This window comes from Erinaceus europaeus, chromosome 13, assembly GCF_950295315.1.
Source record: "Erinaceus europaeus chromosome 13, mEriEur2.1, whole genome shotgun sequence".
Classification (NCBI taxonomy): Eukaryota; Metazoa; Chordata; class Mammalia; order Eulipotyphla; family Erinaceidae; genus Erinaceus; species Erinaceus europaeus.
Window position 1 is genome coordinate 65,228,458 of NC_080174.1, and position 20,094 is coordinate 65,248,551.

A 20,094-nucleotide genomic window follows, 5' to 3' on the forward strand; every position below is an offset into this window, starting at 1 on the left:
CACTGTCTCACTTCAGAGTCTTATCTAACTTGAATGGTGACTCAGGCTTCTTTATGCCAAGGCAGATTCAAGCTGACCTCCTGCCAGAACTGGTGTACTTGTCCATTTCATAGAACCTACTTCTGATTTCCCTCCTGGTCAAGCCTTCCACAGTATCCACCTGGACTACAGCCATGTAGTCCTGATGCCTCAGATACAGAGGTGCTTCCTGAGTTCAATTTCAGAGCTTTACCATTTCTTTACTTTGCTCTGTTGGTTCCTTTATCACTTCACATGACCCAGAAGCTGTCATGGTCCCAATCCCAGCACTGTTCTCTCTCTGTTGAACAATCCTAAGAGCAAAACCTATGGAAGCTTCTGGAAGTGAGAACTGAGTTTTCTAGTATGTTTTCTTACTAGTTGCTGAACCTCAAGTTCTTCTCAACACTTTTCTTGTTGTTGCTTGTTTGATGTGTGCTTGTTTTTAGATAGAGATAGAAAGAGAACCACAGCGAAGTTTCCTTCAGTGTAATGAAAGCTGGGCTTGAACCTGGCTTGTACAAGAGGCAAAGCAGTGCACTATCAAAGTGAGCTATTTTACTGGTCCTCCTCATTGTTTTAAGCTATGACCTATGTGGCATTCAACACGCACCCCAAAATCATTCTACTAGCACCTGCAGATGACATACATCCTCCTTTTGATCTGTGGCTCAGGCCTCTGTTGGCTCAGCAACTGAGTCCCATCAGGGAAACTTTTGACCTCATTTCACTAGTCACACTTGCATATGTCCTCACTCATTCTCTGAAGATATATCTTTTTATTTTTCAAATGTATATTAAAATTCTATGTATACCATCAGAAGCTCAGATAGCAGAAAAAAAAAAAGCTGTCTCTCTCATTTGGTCACAGTGTTTAGAGCTGGTCTTTGTAAGGAATTAAGGTTTTGGAGGCTGGGCAGTGGTGCACCCAGTTAGGCGCACATAGTACAAAGCACAAGGGCTGGCACAAGGATACAGGTTGGAGCCCCCAGCTCTTCACCTTCAGGAGGGACTCTTCACAAGTGACAAAGCAGGTCTTCAGAGTCTTTCTGTCTCCCTCTCTATCTTCCCCTCTTCTTTCAATTTCTCTCTGTCCTATCCAACAAAATGGAAAAATGGCTACCATGACCAGTGGATTTGTAGTGCCAGCATAGATCCCCAGCAGTAACCCTGGAGGCAAAAAAAAAAAAAAGTTTTTTATTATTATTGTGCCATTCTGAACTGTTGTTAAAATTCGGAGGCTCTAGCTGGCCGGGCTAGCTTCACGGGCAGGTAACAGAGACAACCAGAGACATACGGCTGGGCAGGGAAGCTGTATTTCTTTATTCAGGTACAACGATTCATAAACTAACCCAAACTAATCACCAAACAAAACTCTGTTGCCTCTTTCCCCCGCGACGGCGCCAAGCACTCTCTCACTCTGCAACTCTCCAACTCTCGAACTCTGGAACTCTGGAACCCTCCCCGGGTTCTTTGGGGCGGGGCCAAGCAGGCCTGCGAAATTAGCAGGATTGATCCAATTTTCTTGGCAGGGGAGAGCTAGAACAACCCAATGTAAAGCATACAACACTAAACTACAATTCAAAACTGAGCTGTCCATTCTTGAAGGTTTGCCCATATATCTACCTCTGGTTCCTCTGCTCTTTGAGTTTCAGAACCTAAGATCTTAAGAACTAAGGCCTGACTTGGAAAACAGCTTAAGACCACAAAGAGAACCAGTTGGCTAACATATTGGACAGCTCAGCTTCCATATCCAGTAGCTTCCATATGTCAGGCTTATGACATGGTAGAAAAGTGCTCCAGATTCTGAGATGCTTATCATGCCTCAAGCTCCCACTATGCAGAGTGAAGAGGGAAGCCTTCTGGCTCACAGGTCTCACTGCCTTTGTGATCATGTGACTGACAGTTCTTCCTCATTCAGAGCGGTGAGCACACGTCCCAGGTGATAGATACTGACCCTAGACAGCTGGTGCTGCCTCAGTGTTACCAGATGACACAACAGTCACTTGACTGTCTCCCTTATCCATCCTGTCCCTCCCACATGACCCGAGAATTGCCTTCAAACCCAGCCACTGTGTGTTTCCCCACCTACCCCTGGAGAGCCTTATGGCTCAGTGAAGGAAGACTCAAAGGACTCGACAATGTAGGGTGCCTCTTAGCCAACTGGTCCTGGCTCAGAATGACAGTTCCCCAGCCAGTCTTGCCCTGGGGTTCTCTCCCTCCATTGGGAGAAACATGGCTTGCCAGTAGCTAATAATATTGGGTTATCTTGAGATCCTTTCAAGAAAGAGTTAATAGTATTAGTAAGTATAGCCAACCCTTTGTTGTTCATACATGGCACTCAAAGACTTCCCCTCGACACAAGAGCAGCTAGATCCATGGGTCCCCGAGAACAGTTCTCCATCTTCTCAGAAGAGAGTTGCCTTCCCTGGCTTTTAGAAGACTCAGCACTTCTCCCCTTCTCCCTTCACTTGGATAAAGGCCTTGGGGGATTATCAGCAGGATGGACTCCACCACCTGAGCTAGGCTCCTCATTTCATCCATCCAGATGGTACAGCATGGTTAAGACCTGAGATGAAAGTTCCACCTTGGCTGTTCAGACATCTGTTGACATTCTTCTCCAGGAATCCAATCATATCCCCAGACCAGACCAGTTTCCATTAGGAAAGGCTACAATGACTGTGGTCCCATTCTGATGCATTCTGAATGGGAAATTTATTTATAGAAGTAGGGGGTGAGCCCTGGCCCTAGAGTAGTCTAGCTCTGCCACCATCACTGTGTGATTTGTAAGAAAGTTCTCATCATCTTTCTAGGTTTCACTCTCATCTGTCAAGTGAGAGGCTTGGACTAGACAACTGATCTCCAAGAATCCATTAGGAGACCCTGGTGCAACTTTAGTCCTCATAGCAAAGATCAAAAGTCTGTGTCAGAGCCCCAGAGACGACACATGTGCCAGATTTGGGTCACCAGGTAAATACTGATTTTACAGAGAATCATTTGTCCCAAGTTTCCTGGGACAGTCCTGGTTTATTCCTATTGTTTCTGCAAAAGATTAACAATGTCCCTTTTATACTCCAAAATGTCTTTGTTTGGATCATGTCTTACATGACCACCTTTGGCTGCTTGGATAGTGGCCTTTGTTGAACTGCAACCTTCCACCGAAAAAAGTAGTCACAGTACTTGCTGACAGAATATCGTTTAAAGACATAGATGACACTGTGCACCATCCGCTGCCCTAATCTGAAGTAGTACATGAAAACATTCTTTTCAAGTAGTCTGTTGCTTCCTGAAATAAACAAGTATATTTCTTCCTCTCCAGCTCTGAGGACTCTATAATGAACCGATATCTTGCTTTTTTTCTTTTTAATTTTATTTATTTATTTATTTTTACCAGAGCCCTGCTCAGGTCTGGCTTATGGTGGAACTGGGGATTGAGTCTTGGACTTCAAAGCCTCAGGCATGAGAATCTCTTTGCATAACCATTATGCTATCTCCTCTGCCCATATCTTCCTTTTTTATTTGGCCACTCGAAGGCCCAGATTTAAACAGACAGTTAAAGGATAGTAACACTGTAAGCCCTTATGATTAATTTACCAGTTTTCTTTCCATTCCCAGCAACCCTAACTTCCTTCCATGCTTACAATTTCCCTTGTTCACATTTGTTATTCTAATATTCTAGCTTTCCTATTCATTTATAGTTTAGAATTCATTTTTAAATATGATTATGTGATGGCTACACTTGATTCTTTGTACCATCAAGATGGAAAGGATACACAAAATGAGCACACCTAGGGTTGTCAGCTAGTAGATGGGGCCACACTCCTTCCACAGGACATCACAGTGTCTAAGCATATGCTATTTGAGAAGCAATTGTTTCAGTCTTTCCAATGTGTTAATTTTCTGAGAATTGTATAAAAGCATAAAAAACCAGGCTTGTGTCAGCAAAAACATGATGAAAACCATGATCTAGGGGGGGGAAAAGGCAGCCTGGAGTCAGGATGCCAGGGACAAGCATACTGACAGGAGAGGGAGGAAGGTTACAGAGAAACCTGTCACCCAGCCACTTTCTCACCTGGGATGGACACCTGAGAAGTGTCTGGTTATAGGAATCATAGATTCAGGTGCTGGAGCAAGGGATCTTAGCACAGGCCACCATCTCTGCTAGCCACACCCTTGTTTCCTTTCTGGAGAGTCAGACGGGTGAGCAGGATAGTTCCTAATAATGCCATCTTGAAAATCCTGACCATTCTTCTGAGGAAAAGAAAGAGTCCTGAGATGCCCTTCTAAGGAAGCTTAGACTGCCTGAGCTGGCTGACCCTAAGAGGGTTCATATATCTGGGACCCCACTCAGCTTGGCAAGACTCCTAATTCTGAGCTACTTCCAGGCTAACACTGGGGCACTGGCTCGGCCAGGAATGGTTGTAATGCTTTTAAAAAAAAAACTGTCTGAGAGTGCTTCGAAAATCAGATGGTCATGACTGTGTTACATGTGAGCCCTGCAACCTAGGGCAATGTTGACAGCTTTACTGTGAATCAGGGGCAGCAAGGGGTTAAGAGCTATGAATGATAACCCCCCTGGATACCTGGAGAGTCCAGTGTTCAAAAGAGTAACACTAACCTGAGGATGATCCACCTCTTGGAAAGCTCTGCCAGGGGTCATTGATTGGCACCCATTCCTGAGCTGGCCACATCACCAGCCAGCATCTTTCCAGTGCCATCCACATCTGTCCTGCTATGAGGCCTGTTACAGGCGGCACTGGGATACAGTTGAGGCAGGAATGTGTCACTCACATTTTAGATTAGGCAGCTGAGGTGTAAGGAGCTGACCTCTACCCAGAACTGCTCATAGAGCCTGGAGTCCCATCTCTATCCACCCTTCCTTCTGCTCAGATGCCACCCATGGACAGTCTTCAGAGCCACAAGTGACATTTGAGTCACCCACGCTCTTGCAAATGTAGGTGAAGGAGGAATCACTGCTGGCTGCAGGGCTGGGGACTTTAACTAGACTGAGTCTCTGTGGTTAGCCTTTCAGGGGTCTCTTTGGGTTTGATAGTTTGAGCTATCCAAGTTGTGAGATGAACAGATTCCAATAACTTCTCTCTCTCTCTCTCTCTCTCTCTTTCTCTCTCTCTTAATTTCTCTCTCGTATGTATATGTGTGTACCTTTGTCACATAGAAGAGTGTGATTTCCCCCTCCGAGGCCAGTGATCTCCAACACGGGACAAACGGGGAGGAAAGAGACGGAGGCCCCCTGGCATCCTGTGTGGCTTCTCTTGTGCCGGGACCAGGGATGACCGGGCCATGCACACCTCCATGCCCAGCCTTCAGCAGCTCTCATAGCACACGGGGGACTCGTAGGAGGCCACTCGCCACTGCCAACTGAAACAATACAATGGCTACATCGACACCTCTTCTGACAGTTCTGCTGCAGAGGCTCAGACAGAAAGCACTGGTGCCTTTTCTGTCTGCAGAGTAGAGGACCATGCCTCACCAATGTGAGCACCTCAGGCCCTGATGAACTGCTTGGAGTCCACTCACAGCCAGTGACACTTGCAAAGAAAATCAAAAACAAAAGGCAGAAACCCCTAAAGCTGTCTTGAGTTTGGTTTCTGGAGCTCTTGACCAAATGTGGTCAAAGCTTGACCCTTCCTTGGGACACTTTGGTTATTCATAAATGCAGCCTACTCCCACCCTCCTTAAGTAGCATCCTGAGTCTCCCTGGAGGTCATGGATCCTGAACAAAGCATCAAGGGCACCAAGGAGACTGAGGGAAGTCCCCGGAAGCGGCTGACCAAAGGAGAGGCCATTCAGACCAGTGTCCCATCCAGCACTCCATATCCAGGCAGCAGCAGCAGCAGCTTGGCCACCACCCATGAGGGCCCCCTCCAAGAGCTCCTAGCCCCGCAGCCCTTCCCAGGCCTCTCGTCAGTTCTTCGGGAAGGCTCTCAGGAGAAAACAGGCCAGCCCCATAAACCCCTCAAGAGGTCCTCTGCTGAAGCCTCTGTCCACCTCTCACAGCTGTCCCAGCACCCTCTGACACCAGCATTTATGTCACCTGGCAAACCTGAACACCTTCTGGAGGGGTCCACATGGCAGCTGGTTGACCCCATGAGACCCGGGCCCTCAGGCTCCTTTGTGACCTCTGGGCTCCATCCTCAGAGTCAGCTCCTCCCTCCTCATGCTACTCTTGTTCCCCCTGAGGAATTGCCCGGCATTCCCAAAGTCTATGTTCCCCGTCCCTCCCAGGTTACCTTGAAGCCTGCGGAGGAGGCACACAAGAAGGAGAGGAAACCACAGAAGCCAGGCAAGTACATCTGCCAGTATTGCAGCCGGCCCTGCGCTAAGCCCAGCGTCCTTCAGAAACACATCCGCTCACACACAGGGGAAAGACCCTACCCCTGTGGCCCCTGTGGCTTCTCCTTCAAAACTAAGAGCAACCTGTACAAGCACAGGAAGTCCCATGCCCACCGAATCAAGGCAGGCCTGGCCTCAGGGATGGGGAGCGAGATGTACCCCCCAGGGCTGGAGATGGAGAGGATCCCCGGGGAAGAGTTTGAAGAGCCCACGGAGGGAGAGAGCACAGACTCAGAAGAGGAAACAGGCACCACCTCAGCTCACCCCACTGAGCTCTCCCCCAGGCCGAAGCACCCCCTCCTGTCCAGCGGACTGTACAGCTCTGGGAGCCAGGGGTCCAGTCACGAACGTGGTTCCCTGTCCCAGTCCAGCACAGCACCGTCACTGGAGGACCCCACCCCATTTGTGGAACCCTCCTCCGAACACCCCCTGAGCCATAAACCTGAAGATACCCACACGATCAAGCAGAAATTGGCCCTTCGCTTGAGCGAGAGGAAGAAGGTGATGGACGAGCAGGCATTTCTGAGCCCCGGCAGCAAAGGGAGTACGGAATCTGGGTATTTCTCCCGCTCTGAGAGTGCAGAGCAGCAGGCCAGCCCCCCCAACACCAACGCCAGGTCCTACGCCGAAATCATCTTCGGCAAGTGTGGGAGGATCGGGCAGCGCACCTCCATGCTGACGGCCACCTCCACGCAGCCCCTGCTGCCCCTGTCCAGTGAAGACAAGCCCAGCCTGGTGCCTTTGTCTGTGCCTCGGACGCAGGTGATCGAGCACATCACCAAGCTCATCACCATCAACGAGGCCGTGGTGGACACCAGCGAGATAGACAGCGTGAAGCCCAGGCGGAGCTCACTGTCCCGACGCAGCAGCATGGAGTCCCCCAAATCCAGCCTCTACCGGGAGCCCCTGGCGTCCCACGGGGAGAAAATGAAGCCGGAACAGTCACTGCTGAGCCTCCAGCACCAGCCCAGCCCAGCCCCCCCTGTGCCTCTGCTGAGAAGCCACTCAATGCCTTCTGCCACCTGCACCCTCAGCACTCCCCACCACACCTTCCGGGGGAGCTACTCCTTTGATGACCACGTTGCAGACCCCGAGGCCCTGAGCCGCAGTGTTCCAGCCTTTACCTCTCACCCCCGGATGCTCAAGCGCCAGCCGGCCATCGAACTCCCTTTGGGGGGAGAATACAGTTCAGAGGAGCCGGGGCCAAGTAGCAGAGACACCACCCTGAAACCCACAGACGAGCCAGAGCCCAAAGACAGCGAACTCACCAAGAAGACCAAGAAGGGCCCAAAGACGAAAGGGGTGATCTATGAATGTAATATATGTGGTGCTCGGTACAAGAAGAGGGACAACTATGAAGCCCACAAAAAGTACTACTGCTCGGAGCTACAGATGGCGAAGCCCACCTCTGTGGGGTCTCACCCACCCCTGGAGGCCGACAAGAGCCAGACTGAGCATGAGCCTTGGTCCCAGATGATGCACTACAAACTGGGGACCACTTTGGAGCTCACGCCTCTGAGGAAGAGGAGGAAAGAGAAGAGCCTCGGCGATGAGGAAGAGCCACCTGCCTTTGAAGCCACCAAGAGTCAGTTTGGTGGCCCTGGGCCATCTGATTCTGCTCAGAATGTGCCCCTAGAATCCACCAAGTCACCAGCAGAGTCAAGCAAGTCAACACCCTCCCTGGAGGGACTCCCAGGTTTCCAGTCAAGAACTTCCAAGCCAGAGTCTGGCTCAGAGTCAGGGAAGGAGAGAAGGACCACGTCCAAAGAAATTTCTGTCATCCAGCACACCAGCTCCTTTGAGAAGTCGGACTCTCTGGAGCAGCCTGGTGGCTTGGAAGGAGAGGACAAAACTCCAGCTCCGTTCTCATCACCCCCACCAACCGTCTCCTCACAGGGACGTTCCACTCACTCCCTGCAGCCCAAACTGGTCCGCCAGCCCAACATCCAGGTTCCTGAGATCCTGGTGACTGAGGAGCCCGACCGGCCAGACACAGAGCCTGAACCTCCGGCTAAGGAACCCGAGAAGACAGAGGAGTTCCAGTGGCCCCAACGCAGTCAGACACTCGCCCAGCTCCCGGCTGAGAAGCTGCCACCCAAGAAGAAGAGGCTGCGCCTGGCAGAGTTGGCCCAGTCATCAGGGGAGTCCAGCTTCGAGTCCTCTGTGCCTCTGTCCCGCAGCCCTAGCCAGGAAAGCAGCGTGTCTCTGAGTGGGTCCAGCCGCTCAGCCTCATTTGACAGGGACGACCATGGCAAAGCTGAGACTCCTGGGCCTTCGTCAGACACCCGATCCAAGACCCCAGGTACCCATATGCTGACTGTCCCCAGCCATCACCCTCATGCCCGGGAGATGCGTAGGTCCGCTTCAGAGCAGAGCCCCAACATTTCCCATGCTGCCCACATGGCGGAGACACGCAGCAAATCATTTGACTATGGCAGCCTATCCTTGGCAGGCCCTCCTGCACCAACCCCAGTGGCTCCAGTGGCCCCAGCCGCCCCAGCAGAGAGAAGAAAATGCTTTTTGGTGAGACAGGCTTCTCTAAGCCGGCCTCCAGAACCTGAGCCAGAAGTTGCCCCCAAGGGGAGACAGGAAAGTGAGGAACCAAAGCCCTTATCCAGTAAACCTTCTACCAAATGCTCCTTGCCCCAGGCTTCCCCAGTGGGCACTTCACACAGTGGGCACCCAGGAGGCAAGAGCCAAGGGCAGGAAAGACCCCCAATGGGGTCCACTCCACCCTACACAGAGGCTCTGCAGGTGTTCCACCACCCCATTGCCCAGCTGCCCCTGCATGAGAAACCATACCTGCCCCCTCCCGTCTCACTCTTCTCCTTCCAGCCCCTCCTGCAGCAGGAGCCAGGACAGTCTTCAGAGTTTTTCTCCACCCAGGCCATGTCCGGTCTCCTCTCCTCACCCTACTCCATGCCCCCACTGACTCCCTCCCTGTTCCAAACCCCACCACTTCCTCTCCAGCCTACTGTTCTGCACCCAGGTCAGCTCCACCTCCCCCAACTCATGCATCACCCAGCCAGCATCCCCTTCCGACAGCCTCCTTCATACCTCCCTTCCTTGCCATACTCACCTTCCTCGGCACTCTCCCCTGGATTCTTCCTGCCTCTGCAATCCCAATATGCCCTTCAGGTCCCTGGCGATATGGACAGTCATTTGCCCCAGGTCAAAACCAGCCTGACCCCACTGGTGACAGGAACGACTGGCCTCTCCCCCAGCACAGAGTACAGCAGTGACATCCAGCTACCCCCACTGGCTCCCCCAGTCTGCTCCTCAGCAACCACGTTGGCCCCTCCACTGGTCTTGCCCACCTGTCCAGACACTATGGTATCCTTGGTTGTGCCCGTCCGCATTCAGACCAACATGCCCTCCTACGGGAGTGCCATGTACACCACTCTCTCCCAGATCCTGGTCACCCAGTCCCAAGGCAGCTCAGCAACAGTGGCTCTCCCCAAGTCTGAGGAGCCCCTATGCAAAGGGGTGACAGTATCTGGGGCAGATATGTATGAAGTTGAACCTGGCCAAGCTGGCACCAGTGAAGAGCAGAGCAGAGGCTTCCTGACTCCATACCTAAGGGTACCTGTGCCTGAACGAAAAGGCAGCTCCCTGTCATCAGAGAATATCTTGAGCCTGGAGGGGACTTCATCCACAGCAGGAGGAAGCAAACGTGTCCTTTCACCAGCTGGCAGCCTCGAACTTACCATGGAAACCCAGCAACAAAAAAGAGTGAAGGAAGAGGAGGCTTCCAAAGCAGATCAAAAACTAGAACTGGTAAAACCGTGCAGTGTGGTGCTTACCAGCACCGAAGACAGCAAGAAACCAGAGAAATCGCATTTGGGCAGCCAGGGCCAGAGCAGGAGGGAGCTAGAAACTCTGTCTAGTCTGTCTTCAGATTCATCTGACCCAAAGCAAACTTCTCTCCTCCCATTACCCCATGTGACAACCCCAGACTCAGAGACTTTGAAAGAATATGCCCAGTCATCTGGTAAACCTCAGCAAAGAGGACTGGCCCCACCTAGTGTAAAGAAAGAAGATTCCAAGGAACAACTTGACCTCCCACCATTGGCACCTCCCAGTTTGCCGCCTCTATCAGAGATGTCCCCCAGACCAGCCAAGTCACAAGAAGGTACGGACTCAAAGAAGGTACTGCAGTTCCCCAGCCTCCACACGACCACTAATGTCAGTTGGTGCTATTTAAACTACATTAAGCCAAATCACATCCAGCATGCAGATAGGAGGTCCTCTGTTTACGCTGGTTGGTGCATAAGTTTGTACAACCCCAACCTTCCGGGGGTTTCCACTAAAGCTGCTTTGTCCCTCCTGAGGTCTAAGCAGAAGGTGAGCAAAGAAACATACACCATGGCCACAGCTCCGCATCCTGAGACAGGAAGGCTTGTGCCATCCAGCTCCCGTAAGCCCCGCATGACAGAGGTAAGTTCAGCCTTGTTTTCCTTTGGGCTTTGTTTTGTTTGCTTCCCCCACTGATTTTGAAAGCCTTTGCTGAGCTTTTAAGTTTTCTATTTTGATTTTTAAGATATTCTTTTTTATTACAATTTTTCTACTTAACCATTTATTAGATACAGAAAGACAGTGAGAAAGGGGAGCTAGAGAGGGATAGAGAAAGAGAGACACTTGAACACTGCTTCACTGCTTGTAAAGCTTTCTCCCTGAAGGTGGAGGCTGAGGGCTTGAACCTGGGTCCTTGTGCATCAGAAGATATGCTCAACCAGGTGCACCACTACCACTCCACTTTGCTGAGCTTTTAAAGTCACATTTTCCTTATGTTCCATTGGCAGAACCAGAAACATGAGTGACAGATGTACTTTCTTTTAGCTACAACTTACCAGGAAACATACCTTTTGTCTTGTCAGTGTGTCCCTCACACCACTGATCTAAGCACACTTCAGAAAAATAACCTGTGAAGTGATGTTTCTTTCCTACTAGCTTCCGTTCCAAAGTCAAAGACACAAAATTGATCTTGAATTCACACACTGAGTTAGAAAAAAGGAAATACCTAAAGCAATTTTAACATTTTATACCACTCTATCATGTGTTTCTCACTTGTCATTTTGGGTGTTTCCCTGTTCTTCCTGCTATATATGTCTACTATTTCCTCTGATACCACTTGAGATATTCCCATTTTCAGAGATTCTAGAACTTGGCACAAACAACTCCTGAGATACTCCTCTTTTCTGCAAGTAGTACAGCAGATACAGTTGGGCTGCAGTGCCCCCTCTTTACCAGTGAGTGACAACTCACTCACAGATGAACTTGTCTATGCAGCAGCACTGAATGCCCACAAGTACTCTCCTATTGCCTTTGGCTAGAAGTCACACCAGGAGCAGTATAAGAAACTTCGTTGTGGGGTCAGGTGGTAGTGCAGTGGGTTTAGCCAACATGGCACCAAGCTCAAGGACCTGCGTAAAGATCCCGGTTGGAGCCCTTGGTTCCCCACCTGCAGGGGCTCGCTTCACAAGTGGTGAAGCAGATCTGCAGGTGTCTGTCTTTCTCTCCTCCTCTCTGTCTTCCCCTCCTCTCTAAATTTCTCTCTGTCCTATCCAACAAGGAATAAACAATAACAACAACAATGATAAAACAACAAGGGCAACAAAAGGGAGAAAATGGCCTCCAGGAGCAGTGGATTTGTAGTAATCCACTGGAGGTAAAAAAAAAAAAAAAAAAAAAAGAAAGAAAGAAAGAAAAAAAGAAAGAAACCATTCCTTGAAAGTTCAGGAAGTTTGAGATTTTTCATTCCAAGTTGACTTCAGACAAACAATATCCCTCAACTACATGTCATAATGAACAAAAATATCCTTTAATTTCTCATGTATTCACAGGCACATTTCTTTTTATAGATTTTAGTTCTTTTACACTGAGCTTGTCTTCAGTCCAACTAAATATTCACCACAGAACTGTTTTCCCACCTTTACTCTCTAAATGTCCTTGTCTGTCCGTAGACATCCCTATGTTTTCCACCAACACTGTGACTGATTGGCTCACTATGGTCTCTTACTGGTTGTGACTATTTCCAAGATGCTGCTGTAATTCTGTGAGTGCCTAAAGCTCCTTTCTGACTTAAAATGTGTCATGTTCTTTGCTAAATTTTACACTTATACTCACAATCACCTCTAAAAGTAGGATTCTTTACCACCATTTTATGGATAAGGAGACCAAGGCACAAAAAGTTAAGTAATGTTTCCAATGGAAGGGACTGGATTCAGAGCTATTGATAGATTTCATACCAGGGTCCTTTCAGATGATCTGGATGGTCTATTTTAATGATTGAATACTGAAAAACTATTTCAGAAAAAAAAGGTTATTTTTTTAAGTTTTGTGGTCAATTATTGTGTATGATCCTTTCCTAAAATGAGCTGAAACCTGAAAACATTTTTTAGGAATATTCTATTTGAGTCACTGACACATTTCCTGCCCCAAGTACAGGATTCTGGTGCATTAATGTAAATTCCCAGATGCATGCCCATCAGTGGGTGGCACAGCCTCTCTGTGCCCAGTTCTGGGTGTGGAGTGGCTGAGTAATTAGGGGGTCTTTCACCCAGGACTCTCAAGAGACCTGCACTGTTCTTACAGCAATGCCTCTCATTTCCTGGGTGATGATGACTATCTGACCTGCACAAGAGAATTGGACGAGTTAATTTTAAAAACAAAATCTCCAGTTATTTGTCCAATGTTAAGTATCTCCCCAAATGTGGATCCTACTTAGAGTGCTGCACTGACCAAGGAGACCCTGTCCCCAAACTACTAGTTTGATGTCAAGTAGAAAAAGCAAATACAGGCTTACTAGAAGGATCCAGTAAGGACCTACCAATTTTGACTGACTGCCTGGCCTGCCATAAGGGATTTCACTTCTCAGGGGTCACTTGCATATCTTTCTGTAAAGACAATCTATTCATGCCCATTCATGGGGCAGAGTGACAATTAAGTGAGCCACTTTGTGTGAGTGTGTAGTGCTTCCAAAGGCACCATTGTATGACAATCACTTAACCTGCAATAATTTTGTCATTCCCATGGATGCACCAGGTACATCTTCCTTCACTGGTTTCCCCGGAAGGCCAGAAAGATCTAGCTAGAGTGGAGAAGGAAGAGGAGAATCGAGGGAAGCAGGAGGAGGAAGCTCCTGCCTCCAAGAGAGGGGAGCCGACGAGGATCAAAATCTTTGAAGGAGGGTAAGAGCCATGTTTTGTGTGCAATGTCTGTCCCTGTGCAGTAAGAATGTGGGCCTGGCCAGCCAGCAGGCTAGGAGTGGGTCTGTCTGTGTTGTCTGTGGCAAGGGTCACAGTAAATAGTGCTGTGCACACAGGTGCCTTGGAGGTCCAGTAGTGCCTCCCAGCAGACTCTGCCCTTGTGGGACTTGCAGGCCATCTCTGAATCAGACTACTCCACTCCCTGGTGGGTGTAGGGCGGGAACAGTGGGTGTATGCTGAGGACCAAAGAATCCAGGTCTCTCTCCATCTCCTCAGCTCATCAGATGCTAGCTGAGTTTCTAGTCCCTGTATTGGGTTCAAAGGGAATCTCCCAGTTCCTGCTGGACTACCACTTACCTTGATAGAATATATATATATTCTGCCCAAGCATTCCTGGGGGCCCTCTGGGCCAACTCAGCAGCTTACAGGGCTGATAAGGAGCAATCCAACCCAGATGTTTGCATCAGTCTTTGATCTGACTGGCTGGGGTCCACGGCTCAATGTCCGGTACATGTTTAGAAGAGCACACCAGGTTTCTCACCTTTGGTTCTTGTCTTTGGAAATCTAATGATCTAAGTATCTCAGAACTCGCCATTATGGGTCCCCCTGGACTCCTAATGGCTCCTGGTTTCAGGCATGCTTTGTGGAAGTTTTGTGCCAGCTGTGTTCTGTGTGGCCCTGTGTTTACTCACTGTGAGCCAGACCCATGGTGTGTGTCTCAGGGTCCTGTGTTTGTGTCCCCGGTGTGATCAATGCCATCCTTGTCCTCCCCAGTCCTGAGAGACAACAGCATGGGGGGGAAGCCTACCTCCACAGGAGGACAGTCCCATGAGCACCCACCAGTATGGGCTTTCACTGGGGATCTCCTAATTGTCTAGCACCCATGGGCACCTGCTTTGCAAGGTGGAAGCAGAGATACCAGATTCCTGTATAAGGCTGGGGAGTACAGAGCCCACCCACCGGACTCCCTCAGACTGCCAATGTGGGTCCATATTACAGGATGAAGGACATCTCCCCCAGTGGAAAAGAAATATCTTGGCTCGAGTTCTGATAAGTGTCCAGTGAGAAATACAAAACCAAAGACTTCAGAGTACTAATCCTCTTGCCGTCTGGGGACTGACCAGTTTCTAATCCGTTACTTTGTTAGAGCGCCCTCGTGTGTCTGTGTTCTATATCACTAGATTCCTTTAAAGGCCACATAAGGTTTCAGCCACTTGAATTCTTCCCTCTGGCATGTCTGTGGAACCCATTCAGGAGGTGATATGGGGGGCTGCTGAGTGTCAGTGGTGCACCAGGGGCTTCCCCCTTAGTGATATCCTGTATTATCATGCTTCAAGCTGGAGATGTAGTTCTGAGGAGGCCCTATTGCCCTTGTTTACTCCCAAAACCTGAGTTTCATGGGCAGAGGACATGAGCCTCTCCTCACTCCAGTTCCTGCTGGATGCTCTGCCACATGGTGTCATGTCTGGCACATGTTTAGAAGAGCACACCTGTCAGCACACAGGTGAAAGGGTACATCTGAGTCCCTTTCACTTTCGCCTGGATTGATGTCCTGTCCCACACGGGGCAGAGAATGGATCCATTTTCCCCCTCTGCCCTGTCTGCTGTGGTTCAGAATCTCTCCTTCACTTCCAGATCTGCCCCTCATGCCCCAGGGCACCTCTCCCCCTTATCTCTGTTTCCCTCAGACCATCCTTTGCCACTCCAGCTCAGCATCCTAATCTGTGAAAGGAGATAATGGTGTAATGCCTGACTTATGGAATGATCCGGTGCGACTCCATATAAAGGCTGTAATTCAATGTGCTGGCAAATGGCCAGCAAAGCATTTTGTCACCATTACATCCATCCCTTTTATCTCCCTCCAGGATAATCTCACTCTGCTCTGTCATCAGGGGAAAAATGTCATGCTCACTCTCTCAACTTGTCACATCCAGCCTGAGGACTCCAGCGGTGTCACTGGTCATAGTCTTTTCTTCTGCAGCCAGACGCGGCTCCTCATTGTACTTCTCATCTTTGCTTCTGTGAACCCTTTTATACCACATCTATTGGAGTGTGTTTGGAAATGTGGGGGTGAGGGGTTTTTTTTTTTTGTAGCTACATGAGTGGGAGCACCTCTGGCATTTCAGGGATGGGGCCAAGGCTGAGAAGAGCCCACAGTGCTTCCAGCTCTGCGAGTGCCAGACTAGCCCTCCAAGCATTCACATTACAATCAGCCAGAGAACCACTCGTCCCACCCTCAATGTCAAGGTGACCCCCACCCAGAAATGCCATCTGAGGTCACCATGGTTTTGTCTTAGGTTCATTTCTTCCTTCCCACTCCCCCCCCTTTTTAACATAACAGACATTTATATTTTGCTCCAGTACGTGTTTAACAAAAGTCTGCCGTAAGATCTTGTTCATGGAAATTTCCAAGACACATAGGGGAGTGGGAGGGAAAATTGTCACTCAGTCTTCAAACTTCTGCCCAACATATCTACTCACACCTATTTGGCCAGAGCAAAGCCCCTGACCTCACCTGCCTCCTTGAGTGGAGAAGTTCCATGTGCCAGGAAGAGCCAGGTGCAGAGTTGGCTGTATAATGGCCACTCCAGGGGGCTTGAGACAGACCTGAAACTTATTCTGAGATGATCCTCACTGACCTTATAGCTGTAACTCGTAACAGTGAATCATTAAGATGGACTTGAGAAGGAGATACTGCTTGAGCCCAGTACCACGGTCTTTTCACCACCTGTCAAATTGTCCTTACTCGTCCTCTTACCCTCCAACCAGCAATCAATCCATTCATCAGTGCATTAAGGAGGAGCTGTTTATTCTGTCTTATTGGTGCTCTGTATCAGAAAATGTAGTGAGCCAAGGCAGTAAACTATGGATCTGCCCTTGAGATGCTTGGGATCTGGCTTAGCTGACTGTGTAAGGCCCACTGCTCAGGGGGGACTGAGAGAGCTGAGGCCCTCAGTGTAGGTAGGGACTCCTGAGCTAGACTGGGGAGACGGGGCTTCCTGGAGGGCATTGAGGAGTGCCTGGAGAGAGAGAGAAAAAAAAGAGAAAAGGCAGATGTGTATCAAAGTGGCTCATATAACCAGGTGATTGAGCTGATTTCTTCCTGCTTTGAGTGTTCTCCCTTGTTGATGTCCCCCATCTCCTTTGAACTCTATCACTTTTCTAAGGAGTCTGTCTGGGTCTCCAGCTAGGTCCTCACTCCTGAACCATAGACTTTTGCTTCTGATACCTCCTGGGCATCTTTGTCTTGGAGAACCCCAGTGTGGGGTCCAAATCAGCCCTCCAGTCACCCCCACCAGCATCTTCTTTCTTCCATATTCACGTATCAAATGATACACAGCCCTTCACAATCACAGCCTTAGTGCCAGCTTAGACTCCTTCTCCTCAGTCTGTCAAAATTAGTCCTCACATTTTGGTATTCTACATAAATGACCCATGCCTCAGATGTGATCTCTCTTTTCATCTTGTATCATGTCTCAATGTCCCTCCCCCGTATCCATGCTGTGACACTGCTAATCTTAGATCACAATCCAGCCAGTATCACACCTCTATTCCAGAGCCCTTTGTTGCTGCTTGACCTACAGGCTTCATTAAAACCAAGCTGGGTTGATCCATACTCCCAGCTTGCCTCTCTTTTCCTAGTGGAGTAGGGTTCTGGGGAATCAGAGCTCCAGGACACATTGGTGGGGTTGTCTGTCCACGGAAGTGTTTCCTTTTTATAAATAATAAATAGATAAAAATTAAAATAAAACCCAAGCTGGATCTTTCTGCCCCTATTGTGCTACATTCAGCCTTCAGAGGACCTCTAGGGAGGCCCCCAGGCCTTTCTGCATTCCTTATTCTTCTATTTTTTTCTTTTTTAAAAGAAATTTTAATTAACCAGGAACAGTGGATTCACCATGCAGGTGCCAAAGCGCTGACTGTTTTAGGAAAGCTTCTTTGTAAAAGAATGTTCTTTTCATACACACACATTATATTGTTCACTAAAGGTAATGACTGTACTATCCCCACCCAAGACCAGTTGTTGCCAAAAAGGGTGGGGGGGTGCTAGGAGTTCAGCCCCAATTGCTGGTGTGGAAGAAGTGATTGGAATTGACAAGAAACACCTGGATGCCAAAAGTGATTATCCAAGTCCAGTCGGAAACAGGAGATAGAAGGGTGTCAGCACTTAAATATGAACAGAATTACAGGTTTATCTGGTGAGAGTGAGTAACCAGGTCCACCTGGGGGTGGAGGAGGGAGTCGAGGGGTTGGGGGGGGGGGTGCAGGGAGTTCCTAAAGAATGTAGCCATAAGCAGTGGACAAGGGGTTCAGAGGAGCAGCCTAGTCTTGACTTGGAACTGGAGCACAAAGCAGGGAAACAGCAAACCATCTGCAGATTGGACCAGTAAGGATGGAGTAGGGTGTAATTGGCTTAGGGCTTCCCAGATCTGCCACCTGCAGGTCTTTAACCAAAGGAGTCCATTCCAGACCCTGCCAATCATAAGATTTAATTACTGAGCTAAGGAAATAACTAGCTATCTGTGCCCCTGTTGAAGACCAACTCTTGTGACCTCTCTAATACATCCCAGTACTAATACTCCAGAAGATGCCTCTCTCCTGGCCCTTCAGTTTGGCATTTCTGAATGTGTGCTTCCTACCTTGAGTACTGCTTTGGAACTTGCAATGGAGTAGGTGTATTGCACTAAAGTAAAAGACTCTGGGGGTGGGGGGAGAGGATTCAGGTACTGGAACATGATGGCAGAGGACCTAGTGGGGGTTGTATTGTTATGTGGAAAACTGATAAATGTTATGCATGGACAAACTACTGTATCTACTGTCAAGTGTAAAACACTAGTCCCCCAATTAAAAAAGGGGGGGGAGTCGGGCCATAGCACAGCAGGTTAAGTGCACATGGCATGAAGCGTTAAGGACCAGCGTAAGGATCCCGGTTTGAGCCTCCGACTCCCCACCTGCAGGGGAGTCTCTTCACAGGTGGTGAAGCAGGTCTGCAGGTGTCTATCTTTCTCTCCCCCTCTCTGTCTTCCCCTCCTCTCTCCATTCCTCTCTGTCCTATACAACAATGACAACATCAATAACAACAACAATATTAACTACAACAATAAAAAAAACAAGGACAATAAAAGGAAAAAAATTAATAAATTTATAAATAAGTAAATAATAAAAAATTGTCTTAAAAAAAAAGTTCTGCTTTGACTGAAGATCCTAAGTCACCTGCTTCCCATTAGGAAACATCTCCATCAAGAGTTGATTCAACTTACCTCCACATCTTCCCTTCCATCTTCTCTCAGATCTGTTCCAGATGGGTCTTGGAGCTCATCACACCTCAGAAATTGCTCCAAGGTTGATAGTGTCCATCACCCTGAAGAATTTGATGATAATCTGTTCTCATATTCTATTCATTCCTAACCTAGCAAAGCATTTGACCCAGCTGAGCCTTCCCCTCCTTGAAACACTTTTCCACTTGTTGTCTAGGACACCATCTTTCTTGATCTTCTTCCTTCACCAGTCCTTGGTAATGCCTGTCATCTGCTGAGCTCAAATACTGGGATTCTCTCTCTTTTTTATTTTATTAGTGATTTAATATTGATTTACAAAAATACAAGATAACAGAGGTACCACTACTCAAGTTTCCCACTACCAGAGTTCTGGGTCTCCATTCTTTTCATTGTAAGCTATAGCAGTTCTCCCAAGGATGCAGATATTGGTTAATTATTATTTCTACAAATATCTGTCTATATTTGTATCTATTTCCCATTTTTTATAGTCCCATCTTCTCTTCCTTTTCAAGTCACACATACACCTATTACTATATCCAAATGTCCCTCCCTTTTTCCTCTTCTCTTTCTGTGTCCTCATGGAGTTGAAGTTCAGAGAACTCTGGTCATCTTCCCCCTATCATTTCTCCCCCACTGGGAGTATGTACCAAAATTATTTTTGAGGTGTAGAAAGTGGGAGTTCTGGCTTCTGTAATTGCTTCTCTGTTGGACATCGTTGTTGGCAGGTGGGTCCATATCCCCAGCCTATATCTGTCTTTCCCTAGTGGGGTAGGGCTTGTTGTCTGCAGAGGGGAGATTCTGAGACACATCGGTGAGGTCGCCTGCCTAGGGAAGTCAATACTGAGATTCTCTAAGCTCAATCCCTGGACTTCCTTTCTCCCAAAGTGACTGTAGACTGCCTATAGGCTAATGACTTCTGGACTCATTCCCATCTGGACATCTCTCCAGGACACTAAGTCAAGATCCAACCATCTGTGTGTTGTTCACCTCAGTTTCCCATGAACTTATGCTCCCAACACTTCCAACACTGGATGCTGGTGAGCCACTGTTGTAATAGGGTCTTGGTAAACTTCTTGAGTAGAATAGTTTAAGAGCTCACTTAATTCAATATTATTCCACTTGAAGGAGTTACATTTTAACACTTGTCTTTTTTTTTCTATCTCTTGCATTTTCATTTCTAATAGCTGTACTTGTTTTTATTTGTTTCTACATTTATTGAATATACTCAATACACA

General features: G+C 48.4%; 1 protein-coding gene across 4 annotated transcripts in view; it reads left to right on the forward strand.

Moving 5' to 3' along the window:
• The window catches only part of HIVEP3 (HIVEP zinc finger 3), a 577,811-nt gene that overhangs the window by 512,724 nt on the left and 44,993 nt on the right, over positions 1 to 20,094 (forward strand). For all 4 annotated transcript variants that reach the window (XM_060206103.1, XM_016189578.2, XM_060206104.1 and 1 more), the window contains 3 exons: positions 2,832 to 2,988; positions 5,195 to 10,809; positions 13,417 to 13,562. In XM_060206103.1, the coding sequence (XP_060062086.1) occupies positions 5,746 to 10,809; positions 13,417 to 13,562 (5,210 nt within the window). In that variant the 5' untranslated portion in view covers positions 2,832 to 2,988; positions 5,195 to 5,745. The remainder of the gene's footprint in view (positions 1 to 2,831; positions 2,989 to 5,194; positions 10,810 to 13,416; positions 13,563 to 20,094) is intronic.